General features: G+C 31.2%; 1 protein-coding gene and 1 non-coding gene across 2 annotated transcripts; both read left to right on the top strand.

The window, feature by feature from the left end:
- Positions 1-752: 752 nt before the first annotated feature.
- Positions 753-2,583, top strand: LOC105800143 (ethylene-responsive transcription factor CRF4). Its single transcript, XM_052620608.1, has one exon. It carries the CDS (start codon positions 1,127-1,129, stop codon positions 2,147-2,149), a length of 1,023 nt encoding a protein of 340 aa, XP_052476568.1. The 5' UTR covers positions 753-1,126; the 3' UTR covers positions 2,150-2,583.
- A 6,424-nt stretch (positions 2,584-9,007) lies between these two features.
- Positions 9,008-9,093, top strand: TRNAF-GAA (transfer RNA phenylalanine (anticodon GAA)). The gene is given in 2 exon segments: positions 9,008-9,044; positions 9,058-9,093. It is a non-coding gene; the product is annotated as a tRNA-Phe (tRNA).
- Positions 9,094-15,396: the final 6,303 nt, after the last annotated feature.

Consider the following 15,396-nt stretch of genomic DNA (forward strand, 5'->3'; position numbering starts at 1 on the left):
AATAATTTAAATAAAAATTTTTAAATAATTTAATTATGAAATTGAGTGACTAAAACAAGCGAAGTTGTAAAGGTATGTAGTTTACCTTATTTAAGTAACACCCGACTAAAGCAAGCGAGATTACGGGAGTAGCCTCAAGGGAATTACCTAGAACTTTGGTAATTAAGCGGTAGATAGAGGAACAAAAAGGTAATTAAGAGAGGAGGGGGAAGGCTTTTGAGTTTCCGTTGGTCAAAGGTGATTTGATGTGTTTTGCTTTCGTCTAATCAAAAAAATTTACCGACATAAAAGAAAATTAAATAAGAAGAAGAGGATATTTTTGGAGAGGATAGGACACTATTTATAATTATTATGTAAAATCCTGAAATCTTTTAATTATTATTTTTATATATGATTGTAAATAAAAGAAAAAAATTACAAGTAAAAAATGTTCTCTTAATCAACGGAATCCATATTCCACGTGGACGCGGCGGCTTGTATCTTACCGGAATCTCCGGTGTGAGATCAACTTACTTCTGTTTGTTGATTAGACGTACGCATCCGTCCAGCATTACAAGACATCTAGCTAAATATATATAATATTAAAAATTAATAAATTTTACTAATTTTTTTCTTTAAAAAAATAGAAATTCTCATTAAATATGGGACAGTATAAGATATTATAGTTACAATCAGGATTTTCCAATTTCGGCTCTTTGGATCCTATAAAAAAGCAAATTCAGTGTGAACATTTTTATACTTTTTACTTCACTTTTTTCTCCCCCACTCCTGTTCTTTTTTTTTTTTCGTTTTGGTTCCGTACAGTTTGTTTTAAATACCCAGTAGTGTTTGGTTCTTTTCCTTGGCTGTTTGAAGTTTCGATCTTTTGCGTTCGTTTTTGAAGGTTCTTTCTCTTCGTCTCTTTCTCACATCTCAAATACATAACTTTTCAAGATTTTAATTAGTGTTTTTGAATGCTTTGATTTAGCTTTTGCCAGATTTGTGATTCAGCCTTTGTCTTTCTTCTCGCTTTCCAAGGTTTTAAGGCCTAAGCTTCTCTTTCACGCTTTCACCTCACTCTTCTCTTCTTTCTATTGATGCCAATACGCACCATCTGAAGGGGAAAAAAAAACAAACATCCTCAGAAATGGACCAACATTTCTTATGTCCCATCACATATACCCAACATAAGACCGTCACAAAGATGTTCAGAAAACCGCCTTCGAAACCCACTAAAATCGTTCGGGTATCAGTTACGGACCCTGACGCAACCGACTCTTCCAGCGACGAGGAAGATTATTTCTTTGTTCCCCGCCGGAGAGTAAAGCGCTACGTCAACGAGATCAGCATCGAGCCGGCGCCTTGCAAAAGCACCGCCTCTACCACCGTTCCTAACAACAACAGTAACCGCAAGAGGACAGCCACCGACGTCGCGGATTCCAACCGTAGGCCTCTCAAGCTTTCTTCATCCGGTAGGAAGTTTAGAGGTGTACGGCAAAGACCTTGGGGTAAATGGGCTGCGGAGATTCGAGATCCCGCCCGCCGCGTACGGCTGTGGTTGGGTACTTACGACACTGCCGAAGAAGCTGCCATGGTTTATGATAATGCAGCAATCAAGCTTCGAGGACCTGACGCTTTGACCAACTTCATTACTCCCCCAGCTAAAGAAAGTATCGGAAAACCCGATAACATTAACGTGCCTTCGGTTTCTGGGTACCAATCAGGAGACGATTCACCTCGCAATCTCTCATCCCCAACTTCAGTCTTCAACTTCGAAACTCAATCAACTGAAGATACAGCAGTCGAACCCGAAAGATCGGTTCATGAACTTCAAGAAGGAGAAAGTAAACCGCCACCGGCTCAACCAGAGCCGTCCAATGACTGGGGAGATTATTTGCCTCTTGATTTCCCTTTCCTTGATGACTTCTTTAATAATCAAGTTCCGGTATTGTCACTTTTCGATGAGACTTCAACGATTTTTTCAGACAGTAAAGTGATCAATCAACATTTTGATGACATCTTAATTAATACGTCCCGAGATTTTGAGTGCTACTTACCATCATCGTTGTCGTCGTCAGCTTCTATTTGTCAAGTGGATGATCAAGTGAACGATTATTTTGAAGAAATCGGCGATTTGTTCTTGTTAGATCCTCTTGTGTCGAATGTTTAGTTTTTTTTTTTGTTCCGAGCTATTGTCGTCGTTAAAATAGTTGCCGGCAGTTTTGGATGGACGGCGACGACTAACTAGCTATTTTAACATTTTAATACCTTTTTATGTTTATTTCCTCCGATAAGTTAAACGGAGAGAGTTTGCTGGGTAAAAGAGTGTAGTACAATTTTGACGGAGAAATGGCCAAACGGGATCTGAGAAAAAGATGTGTTTAATCTGTGTAATTTTAGTGACGGTTTCAGTAGATAATGCAATGCGTATGCGATTGTGGAACGCCACGGTGGCATTCTTTTTGCCCCCACATGAGCTGGCGCAATTTACGGTTAGGGCCGGTAAAGTGAGTCGGAGTCGGTGCCGCTCGTGTGTGAAATCGAGACTCGTTTATTTGTTCTTTTCTTCTTATAGTTCATTTATTTAAATCACTTCACTGCAAAGTATATGATCTATAGATTTAAAAGCAGTTTTTAGTATAAAATAAATTTTAGAAGCGATAATTTTGATTTTTTATGTTTAAAAAACACTTTTTTAAATCAATTTATGTAAATATTAACAATTATACGAAAATATTTGTTTTTCATCAAGTCTAAAAAAGGTAATAATATATATGACTCTGATCTATAAAACTGAAGGCTAGAAAAAGAAAATGATGCTGTGGAGAAAGGCTATAAAAGTTAATAGCACTGTTATCGCTGACTCTATCTATTAAACCGGGGGAGTGTTAATTGATGTTTAATAAGCTTATTAAATCAATACTTATGATAGGAAGAGGTGCCTTTTTTCGGTAAATATAAATTTCTAGATTTGTTTTTTCGGTTTAAGTTTGGTTTAGTTCGAAAATTTATTTTAAAATTTTGTCCAAGTTCAGCACAGATATCAAATGTTAAATTCGAACCCAACTCATTCATATTAATTTTTTTATATAAAAATATATTTTAAAAATATAATAAATGTTTCTCAACAAATCGAAAATACATTTTAAAAAATATATATACTTAAAATACTAGCAAAACTAATCATAAAATAGGAGATACAACATCTAAATACTAATAACAAAATGGTAGCAAAACAACAACAAAACGACAGTAGATAGCAGTGAAAAAAAATTTAGGCAAATTCGAATCGGGCCAAAAAATCTTATTGAGGCACCATCATTTAGAAAGCGGGCCTTATTTTTGCCAAAATCCTCCCACTTTTCAGATGAACTTTCGGGCTTGGACGGATGATCCGACTCATGATCAAGTCTACTTTAACACAAAATATTGAAAAATATTTAATATATGTAATTTTATACTAAATAATAACTCGTTACTTCAAAATAAATTTTATATATTTATTTATAAAATAGATTTAAGTCGTATAAAATTTAAAATATTAATTATTCATTTTCTAATTTTACTACCAATCATTATTTATAAACATCTGTTAGGTGCAATCCCAAATCACCAAATCCAAAAATAAACTGTAAAATGGATATAAAAAATTGTTTATTATAATTTATAAATATGAACCAAAACATTTCAACAGACTATAAAAATATAGTAAATATTTTTAAAAAAAGTACACTTCCACTAACTGATCCTATGTTTTTATATTAATAAAACATAATAAAATATCTTAACTAGAAAATATAAATTTTATGTTCAAGTTCTTTAAGAATGAAATCTAGATTAATTCTCACTATATGCAAGTTTTGTTGGAATACATTGGTGCAAATTATATTTAATATTTTTAAACTGATTTATTATTTAATTTATATTTATAACTTCAAAAAAGCTAATCGAATGGATAAGCCCAAGGATAATGATGTTAACTACTTGGTATTTTTATCTTCGACAAATTCGTGGGTTTCAACTATGATTACTATCCTAATGATGCATGTCAACAATTTGATGTTTTCTAATGATTTAAAATGTGATTAACAATAAATCTGTCACCATACTATCAATCAAATATTTAATTTTAATCCTTTACTTATGGATGTAATAATAATTGGTAAAACATATTGTATTTTAAAAAATTTAAGTTCGAATCTAGAGATAATCTTTTTGAACGAATTCTGAAAGGATTAATCTTTATAAATCTTAAAACAAACATAAAAATGCATTATCAAACAAAAATATATTAAAATGTTGTTGCATTTTATTTCTATTAATTGTAAAAAAGGTAAATTATTTAAAACCTAATTATCATAATTAAAAAAGTAACAGAAGTGAAAGTGTAGTTACTGGAATTATTGAAAAGTACTTGCTAACTGTAACTAGGCATGCTTCACTGTTACTCAAACAGCACTTCATGAATATAAGGAATGTTCGTGGATTTAACTATTAGTGCCAATATTTAGTTGATAATTATACTTCTTAATTTAATTTTGATTGTAATTAGTTGAATATGAGTGCTAATTGTTAATTTCGTTAAAAATCATTTATAGAGAAAATTAAAAGAATTATGGTTTAAAATTTGAACGGCAATAAAATTGGCAACTAGATTAATTATTATAATGTAACGGTAAAAATTAAAATTAGTAGTGACATATTTTTTGAATTCAATCACAGTTGTAGCAATAAGTTGAAAAACAAAATATTGACTATTACAGATATACTTATATATAGTAAATTATAAAAATATTACAAATTATATTTAAATTAAATAATAAAACATAAACTAAAGTTATATTTATAATTAAAATTTATTAAATTAAATTAAATTATTAAATCATATATATTAAAATTAGGTTATATTAAATAATAATTAAAATATTTATATTAAATAATTAAAGAGTGACCGAGTAAAACAATAATTATAATTTTTTTAACTTTCAGTATATTTTAGAGAATGAGTCAAATTTATATCTTCCCACGGATAACAATACCACTATCAAGCTAGTTAAAACTCAATAAACAAAAAGAACTGAAAAGAATTACTCTTATTCTCACATATATTTCACGCATGCAATCAAGAAGAAAGCTCTCACATTTATTGATGATTAAAAGGGTGGCCTAAATAGGTAAAATACAAGGGACTAAAATAGTTATATATTTCTAATTAAAAAACTACTAATGATGTGAATAAAACTCTTTATGGATTAATGAAAATTTTCTAAAATACTTTAATTATGAACCGTTAAAACTTTGATTTTATGTACTGTCTTATCTTATCTTTGAATGACAGTCCAAATAAACAGTTAGAGCCATTAATGTTTTTGGTTTTTGTATATTTGATTTTTTAACATTATTAAACGACAAATGATAAGGAAATTTCATTGTAAAATAGAATATGATTCATTTAAAAAGTGTTCGAATAATTGAAAATTTTTACTCTTATCATTATTTTTTAAGAGTATTTGAAACTGCGTGGAAAGCTGAGTAATGAAGAATTTTACGGAATAGATATTTAAGATGATTTAAGAAAATAAAACCAACATTCAACTTGATGATTAAGCAAAGCCTATAAAGAGGTGGCAGGTCCTTGAGGGAGAATGTTGTTTAACGTGTCTTTATTGATTGTATTACGAGATATTTTGAGAGAGCAATTTATAATAATTTGAATTGGATACAATCATCCTCATTTTACTTGGCCGTAAAAATATTTTGTCCTAACCTCTATTCCAACAAAAGTTGGAAGGGAATTGTTTTTGAATAGCTAGAAACCGAGGCCTATTCATAAATTGAATGATGAAAAGTTTGAACTTAATCACCCTTGTGTATTATATTTCAACCAGAACTCTTGCTTTCTTCATAGTTACCCGTATGAACAGCAGAACTTCACTTAGTTTTTGGGCTCCCAAGCCGTCCAATTATGTTTTGAATACTGAGTTTGAACTTAATCACCGTTGTGTATTATATTTCAACCAAAACTCTTGCTTTTCTTTAGAATTACCCATATGAACAGCTACATAATATATCTCTACGGCCGAACTTCACTTAATTTTTGGGCTCCCAAGCGGTCTAAATATGTCTTGAATTATCGCATGGGAGCTGTGATTGCATCCCAAGGGCCTAAGTCCCCTTCCAAATAATTATCTATAAATAAAATTTTATTTATTAATTTTTAATAATTTTAATAATTTTAACAATAATACAAGATTTTAAACAAATCCAATTTTAATTGACTCCAAATTAATTTAATTTAATTATTATACCACCTGCCATGCATACGCTTAGCCCTAGTAGTGGACATCAACCTCAACTTTTCCAATAATTATGTCTGCAAAAAGATTATTCTTTTAATAATTGAAGATGGGTTAGAATAATTTAACCGATCAACTTGATTAAATTGGTTTAATTTATATTGATTTTAATTTTGATATAAAAAGAATAGATGTTTTTAAAATAAAGATAAATATAAAATTTATTCATGAATTTTGATAAAATAGGTAAAGTAATATACTACCTTTTATTTTATGTAATTATACATATAAAATTTTATATATACGGTTAAATAAACTTAAAATTTGTGTTGCATATTAAATTGAAGTTGATGAAAAATCGAAAGATTTTTTTTTTGCATGAATGTATTTTTTTCGAGAGAAAATAGAAAATTTATTGTAAAGAAAAAGACATAAAATCACTAGTCCAATCAATGCAGTGCCAAAACAAGTTATAGACTTCAATACACAACTCCTAGAAAAGAGGAGAAAACAAACAAGTCCCCAAGCTAATAGTAGAATTGCTTCTTTTTTTTTTTCAATTTTTATACAATTTAAAAGTATTTATGGATTAAGTCTTAACTCGATTTGTATGAGCATTGTTGTTAATGTAAAAGGACGTAGGTTTGAGTGCGTTGAAACATATTATCCTCCTATTTATGAGTTGAGAGCTCTGAATAATTCTAAGATTATATCAACAAAACCAGATACGATCAGAACCTATAATAATATTACTTAAATCTTCACGTAGTTTGTGAAATGTTGTAACTCCACTATTAATATACAAAATTAATTATCCTTTATATATATATATATATATATATTTTGCAAGTCCAAAATGATGTATGACGTTTGACATATTGGCACCGAAAACACAGATATTCATGCCCCCACCTAAGATTATACAAAAGATTACAAAGAGGAAACAAAGTTAAACATGAAAAAAGGAGGCTGTTTGCTTCTTGTCCTCTAATTGGATACCCAAAGTAAGCTTTTTTCCGTATTAATCATGCATCCATCCAACAACAAAGTCAAACAAAGTGTTTAAACACATAGCTGCAAATTATAGGGTTAATTATGTTTTCAAAACCTTTTTTCTTAGGGTTTCTTCCAACCAAAAAAGCTTCGTCAAGCCCCCTATAAAAGCTCTACTTTCCGACATTCAAATTGCATGTTTTGATGTAATAATTGAGCACACGCATATATATACCACAAATTATTAAATGTGCCCAATTCTAAACGATTAAATATTTTATGTTTATTTCACTAAACATGTATCTTGCTTTTATTTTATATCCGAAATTAAGATTTAGTCATCATTTTTTTTATTACGTGTGGAAACTTATATATATACACACGAAAGATTTATTTACGTTAATTTTCATGTAAGATAAGTATTATTATATTAACAAATTTAATGACTGAATTATTCCTACAAGAAAATACGAAAATCTGTAAAATTAACAGTAATGTAAATAGATGATAGACATTTTGTTCATCATGTTGGAATGGGAATGAATATTCGGAGGAAACCGCATATTGGATAAAACATTCATACAATACTTAATGTGAAAAGTGAAGCAAACCCAATATAAATGGAAGGACAATGACCTAACATTCCAACTTTCTTTTATCTCTTTTGTCATTGAAAACATTTTAAAAAGATGAAAAAGAAATATGAAAAAAGTAAGAAAGCATGCAATTGCTATCCAGATATTGGAACATATGGCCTCATGAATTAGTTTGCATATTCATCTTACTATATACATGTTTCTTGAATCTTTCTATCATTGAAGGAGCTTGGATAAATATTGCTACAATCACCCACCACCCCTTTTCTAAAGTATGTGCGGTATTTGGATTTTGAAAATCGTTTTTTTTTTGTTAGGGTTTTTAAAGCTACATAATTTTAGTTTTTACACTAAATTTTATTTCCTTCATCTTTATTAAATGAAAATCTCGAAAATTCTACCAGTTCTTTCGTATATAAAGCGATGTATTCTTTAAGATATTCTTATCTTAAGAACAAAATCTTTGTTTTCTCTCTTAGTACCCAAAACAATGTTTGCAGCTCCTTGATTGAACAATGATTTTCTCTTTTTGTGTTATTCAACATATATATATAATCAATACCATAAAAGCTATAGGGTTTTTTCCCTAAAGATAATTGATTGAATTTTTGGATGTATCAAGTACTAAATTTTGTGTTTTGACTTAAAATTAAACACATGGGTTACAATTTTTTTATGTTAGAAAATATGAAATGTTTAATATGATACTTTTAATAATAGGCACACATTTATTGAAAATTAAATATGTAATTTATTATTTGACAAAATACGTTTTCTTTAAGACTTGGTTTAAAACCAAACTGAAAAAGAGTTAGAATTATATATTTTAAATCTAAACTACTATGATTTAGTACCATGAAAATCAAAGATTTGAGGCAAGCAGTGTACCACTTTGGGGTTAACTTACATTATTATCAAAAGCTTTAAAAAGTGTTTTTTTGACAAAGAAAGAAAGGCTGTAAAAACTTTATATCAAGACCAAAAACCTACACATAACAAATTCCATCATAATCGCACGAATCTCCTAATCCTTGCCTTGATTGTACGATATACAAATATGGAACTAGACGATTAATTGCAAATTTACCGACAACAATTTAAATCAGGAAATATTTAATCATATATGAAATTAATAATCGACTTGCGGGGATAGCTCAGTTGGGAGAGCGTCAGACTGAAGATGAGTGTCTGTAATCTGAAGGTCGCGTGTTCGATCCACGCTCACCGCATTTGATGGATTGTGGCTACATGCTTTGCGTTTAGCCAATTTTTGACTTCTTTGGGAAGAAGTCTAGCCCACAAAAGCGACTCTTTCTTCACTTCTATCCAAATAATAATAATAACAATGATTAATTCACAAAATATTTGACATTTTCCTCAGGTTAGCAAATTATAATTTTTATTTAATTTAAGATTTTTTTAAAAAGTGTTACAAGTACAATCAAAATACAAATTATGTCTAAAGAATTGCAAGTATCAAACTATTATAACATATAGTATTTGAGAAATCACAACGATGAATTGAACTTTTACAATACAATCGGATTAAGAATAAGTACAATCCTAACTAAAGTCAACAAATAAGATTAATTGGGCTAAACTCACACATGATAGTCGCATATAGTGAGACTTTAAGAGCCACACATATAATTGTAAATGATGGGTCTTGAACTTTATTAACCAATTGAGCCAAGACCTCATTAACTAATTTAAGCTGCTACAAATTATAAACCTTAAAAAAATAAGTAGAGAAATTAAATTTAAACAAATTAAAGTAAAGAGACTAAATACGCCTATCCTTAAAAAAGAATAATTGGGATTTTATTATACAGAAAGCAGAAAATCTCTGCTACAAATACATTTACAATTCATGCAAACCCCAATTTCTATAAAGATTCATACCAAGAAACTCAAATCTATTAATTTTCTTCCCTATCAATCTAGACTGTACACTTTCCTTAACCTTCGCCAACAAACCATCTCCATTAGCATGAGATCTACCAAAAAGGCTGCAATTCCTGATTTCAACTCCCAATTGCTCTTCTAATATCACAAAGCTGAAAAATCAGTCTCCAAAGTTGTTTTGAGAAATCACATTGATCTCAGCTTCGCTGGAACAAAGTAAGCATTAACTTTCTGTTTTCATGTCTCTACAAAGTAATCTATATATCTTTAGTCTGAAGCCTGTTAATCACAACCATCCAAGCAATAATAGAGTGCTTGGGAATATGTAATGGAAACCAAATCATCTTTTGCCAAGTAACCTTCACTCCTTTATCCCTAATTTCCTCCCACAACTTGGTAGTTGAGATAATATTACTACCATCACATAGTCTTGAAATGATAAGAGCAGTCATCTCTCTCATCTTGACTAGTCTTTTCATTTCCAACTATTTGAAGAATCAATAGTGACATCCCAAAAGCACTTATCTTTCAGAACATACTCCATAATGAACCCTCTCCAGCAAGAATGGCTTTAACATGCTGGAAAATTCAAGCCTTATTCCAATCTTCAAGTTTTTTCAAACCTAACCCACCCTGAGCTTTAGGTGAACAAATCTTATGCCAGCTAACTCTTGCACCAAAATACCTGGAACAGATTTGACTAATCTTCTTAAGAACTCCTTTAGGCAAAAGAACCTGTCGGCACCAGTAAGCTTGAATATTGTAAATTACAACTTCAATTAACTGCAATATTCCAGCATAGCTTAGTTTCTCAGAAGACCAACTATTAGTTCTAGCTGTAATTTTCTCTATCAAAGGAGCACAATCTTTAGCAATTAATTTCCTTGTAACCAACGAAACTCGCAACTATCTCTCAGGAAGCCTACCAAGCTGAAAACCAGTAACTCTTTTTGATAATTTCCAATTCCTTTTTCGGAAATACCAGCAGAAAAAAGCTCATTCTTTGCCGCAGTCAATTGCAAACCAGAAAATAATAAAGCTCCTGCAAAATGCACCAAATACCCACCTCAAAATTAGCTGAACCTTCGGCTAAAACACAACAAAAAGTTAAATGAATATACCTGGAATTTCTTATCGCTAATTTCCCTCAATTAGTAATCCCCATACCTACGTCTCCTTTTGCTCAGTTGAGATAGTGAAGAAAATAAGAATGTTGATTGGATTACTAGGAATCTTCCTTAAAGTGACAAGTTTTTAGGTTCGGATAATCCTGTAATTTTCATCAAAAAATCCCAAAGCTGAATGGATCTCTAAGCAATCAAGTGCTTTGCAATTTCTATGTGGCTTCAATCATTTTGCTTCCCAACACCTGAACAATTCCTAAAAATTCAACCCTATCATTAGAATTCAAGTACATCTCAATCTTTCCAGCTCTTTCAACCATTCTAATTTGGCCTCTACTAAAAGACAGGGTCCTTAACTGGCCATTGTATTCAAGATCCATTTTCAGTTCATATCATGTCAGCTCTTCCACACGGTACCATTCGCATTGTTCTCTATTCCGCCATTATCATCTTCATCCTCTTCTAACTCTTCAATAATGTCAGTTGTTGTTTGGACATCCTTTTCAATGGCACAGTCTTTACCATATATCGTACTAAAAATTTTCAAATATGCAGTGTCCTATTCTTGAATTGGTTGTATTCTTATGACCCTACATACATATTTATATACAAATTATTAGATACCTTAAAGAATTCATCCCAAACCGCTTACTTATCTATCATCATTTTCCTTATGCTATCTCATCCAAAGCCGTTGGTGTGTTTGACATAGATCATGTCTTGTACAATTGACCACTCCTTACTAAATGCCTTTGACTATTGTCAATGTGAGGCTTAGCCTTGAAACTTTGACTGTCGAAACCATTTTTTTTGAAAAACAAAAAAAATTTGTTGTCGACTAAAAATGAAAATAAAATGGGGAGTCGCCACCAATCTTTTATTGTGGTGTGATCGGATCACCTTGAAAATAATTTTTGGTCTGCGAATTTTGAGAAAAAATAGGTTCGGGAGTCGATTACGCACGAGGAATGGTTAGCACCCTCGTAACGCCCAAAATTTGTACCGAATCGATTGTTTAATGTCTTAATGTCAAAATTTTGAAAAGATTTTGAAATACGATCCTTTTATTTTGAAAAAAATGAATTAGACGATGAGATTCACTTATTTCAAAGAAATAAATTGTCACACTCAGTAAGTTAGAGTGCGACATTTTAAATCCTCAAAATTAAATTTATCTCTTGACTTTTAAAACCTATGCATTTTGAGAAGGATTTCCGATTATTTGGGTCAAATGAAAGAAAACAAAACCCAATAAGTTAGGGCTCGATTTCACAAAATTCCTAAATATCGAATATTGCCTTTATTTCCATTTGTTAGAAAAATTCTCGTCTCGAGAAAACAATATGTCATATCCAATGCGTTAGGACACCACGTATCGAATTCTCGAGAATGAGCTTTTTATTTGAAATTTGTATGGTTTTATTACAAAATAAATACTTGGCTATCTAAATTCGTCATAAAGAATTGAAGCCCAGTAAGATAGGGCGCAATCCTCTCGAGAATCGTGAAAACCGAGCACTTTTAAAAATTTATGAAAATAAAATGATTTGAATGCTTCAATGAAATACCATTTTAAAACAAATGTAATATGATTGAATGTTGAAATATGATGAACAAGATAGTTGAATGAGCAATAGATAAATGCAAATAAGAATAGCAACGATGATTTTAATCACATTATACAAATAACAATATAAAAACTCGAAATCTGAATAAACCAATCATCTATTTTGAACGGTACACTAAGACAAAAACAATATAATTAATATATTCTATATAAAATTTACAATAAATTATAGACATGACTTCCAAATGACTTAAGGTGAAAAATAACAACATTGAATAATAGTATTTAAAAAAGAAAAATTATTATACAAACATTTAGCATATAGATATACAAAAATGACCTTTAAGATATAACCTAAAACAAAACATTAAAAATATACAAATTATATCAAATTCTTATAGAAATATATATATTAATAAATAACGAATCAAATAATAACATGTTAAGTTTGAAAATAAGAGTATATAATGGACTAAAAATAATGCATGATAAATTTAAAACAAGTTAATGATGATTTAAAAAAATAACAGCATCCTACATCTTAAAATTATATTAATAATAGGTTTAAAAATAATGTCAAACTAAGTATTAAAATAGACGTAAATAAATATATTAAAATAAGGACTAACGCGATTTAAAACTATACTATTAAAAATCAAGTTAAAGTTAAGACGCGATTTAAAATATAAAGAATGAATAATAATAATAATAATAATAATAATAATAATAATAATAATAATATGATTAAAAATGATTTGGAATTCAAATAAAAATAAAAATAAAACATTACAAATAAAAATAAAAATAAAAAAATAAAGATAAACTAAATTGGTAATCGACTTGAAAAATGAGGGGCTAAAATAGCAATTAGACGCACAAATCCGGATATCCAAAATCAAACATGGGAAACGGCACCGTTTGAACGTGGATCCATTTGGAATCGGAACCAAATATGCGGTATAAATTAAAAATATTGAAGAAAACCAAACTGAAACAATACAAAACAAAGGAGGACTAATTGCGCAAAAAGACCAATGAGCGAAAGTGCGCGGATCCTCCCAGGGTCGGGTCACCGCATGGGTCGCACGCTTCTAAACGGCGTCGTTTTACAAGCGTCATAAAAGCCAGAGAATTTGCTAATCTATTGACTATTTCAGAATAAAAAAGAAAAGAAAAAGATAAAAAAAACCCTAAGGGTTTCATTGCCTTCCCAAGCGCCGCTCTCCACCTCGACTCCGATCATACCAGAGGAGGACGCGAGCTTCGACGGCGCCGATGTCAAGGTAATATCCCCTCCTTTCTTTGTGATTTATCTCATGCATAAGAACGCAAAAAAATAAACGATGAACCCACAAAAGAAATTGAAAGTCGTCTCCGCTTCCTCTTTCTTTTTTTGTTACACAAGATTCATAATAAAAAAACAGAAAAGAAAAAAACGCAGAAAAAGATGAAAAGAACACCTTCCAAACTCAGTTTTTTTGCTTTTTTCTCTATTGATCTCTGTGTGTTTTTTTTACAAAATGCCGAAAAATGCCTTTATATCGCCAAAAATAAAGTGAAAGTTACAAAAGAAAATCTATTTCGCTTCTTCTCTTTTTTTTTTTGGTTATTTTCTGCTGTTTTTTTTGTTCTTTCTATTAGCTGGCCTCTTTGTTTTCTGCTTTGCTGTTCCTTTGTTGCAGGTACACGCTTGGATGGGGAGTACGGAGGTGCGGTGACGTGGAGAGGACGCGTGGTGGTATGGCTCAGCTGTGTACGGAGGCTGGTCACGCGCGGAAGGCTTGGTACGTGGCTAGCGGCGGCTGAGGCAAATAGTTATTTTAGGGTTTTGTTTTGAAAATGTTTTAGGGCTAGGTATGTGGGTCAATGGTTTGGGCCTTATTGGGTAGTAAGAAATTCAGGTTTGGGCTATTTTGTAGTTGAGTTTTAGGTTTAATTTTTTTGGTATGTAATTAGGTGGTGTATTGGGCAAGGTTAAGTGGATATTTGAATTTTATACTTTTGATTTAGTTTATTTATTTGTAATTTTAGGCCGGGCAAATTTGGGCCATTACATTGACTATTGTCAATGTGAGGCTTAGCCTTGAAACTAACATTCTCTCAAGTAAAAGTAGATAGACCATTGTCTAAAGTCAACATTAACATTGCGACTACTTATACAGTACAACTCAAGAAGGCATTACACTAATATTTTGTCCTCCTCATCTGTCCAGTGTTCCAAAAGTATGGGAACTGTGAGTGCTCTTGTAAGACGTGGGGAGAGAAGCTCTCTCTTTCTCATGGTTCCCCTTTCCCCTCTTGTGTTGAGAACGAATGCCCCTAGTTGGGATATGGAAAAAGACGTGTAGTTTTCAAGTCTGGTAAAACAAAGTGTGGGGCGTGTAAGGATATGTAGTACAGATATCTAAAACTATACAGCACTTGACGACATCATCCCCAAAATTAATCAAAGGAAAGCTATGTACGTGATGGTGACCTGATAAAGTCTCCTAACGGCGGTGAAAACATACGCATATACATATCTCTTACACGTATAATAGGAGTATATATTCTGCTATTCATCAATGGTAGTAGTAATAATATCGTGCGACAGCGTGGAGCACTGAAGCAAGGCTACGTCTGTGAAAATAAATATTTCCAATATCCATATCATTCTTTTAGAAAGGGTAAATAAGACAAATTAATGCTCCTCAATCCTCTCTCCATTTGTTTGCCATGTTTATTATTTTCTCAGTTATCTCGGTTGATTCGAGAGAGCAGCAAGACGAGAAGCAATTGAAACGCGCCATTTAACCAAATAGTTCCCCTTTTCCCCAAATGACTGCCACGTGTTATAGACGACAAATATTCATGCATGAGGACACGTATATACTCCGCCACGTCTCTCTCCTACACTTCGACCACTTCTCTTTCTCCTTATTCTCATTTCTCTTTTC

This window comes from Gossypium raimondii, chromosome 9 (genome assembly GCF_025698545.1).
Source record: "Gossypium raimondii isolate GPD5lz chromosome 9, ASM2569854v1, whole genome shotgun sequence".
Taxonomy (NCBI): Eukaryota; Viridiplantae; Streptophyta; class Magnoliopsida; order Malvales; family Malvaceae; genus Gossypium; species Gossypium raimondii.

Excerpts from the sequence above, each read along its gene's own strand:
- LOC105800143 (XM_052620608.1), top strand. The coding sequence starts at position 1,127 with ATGGACCAACATTTCTTATGTCCCATCACATATACCCAACATAAGACC.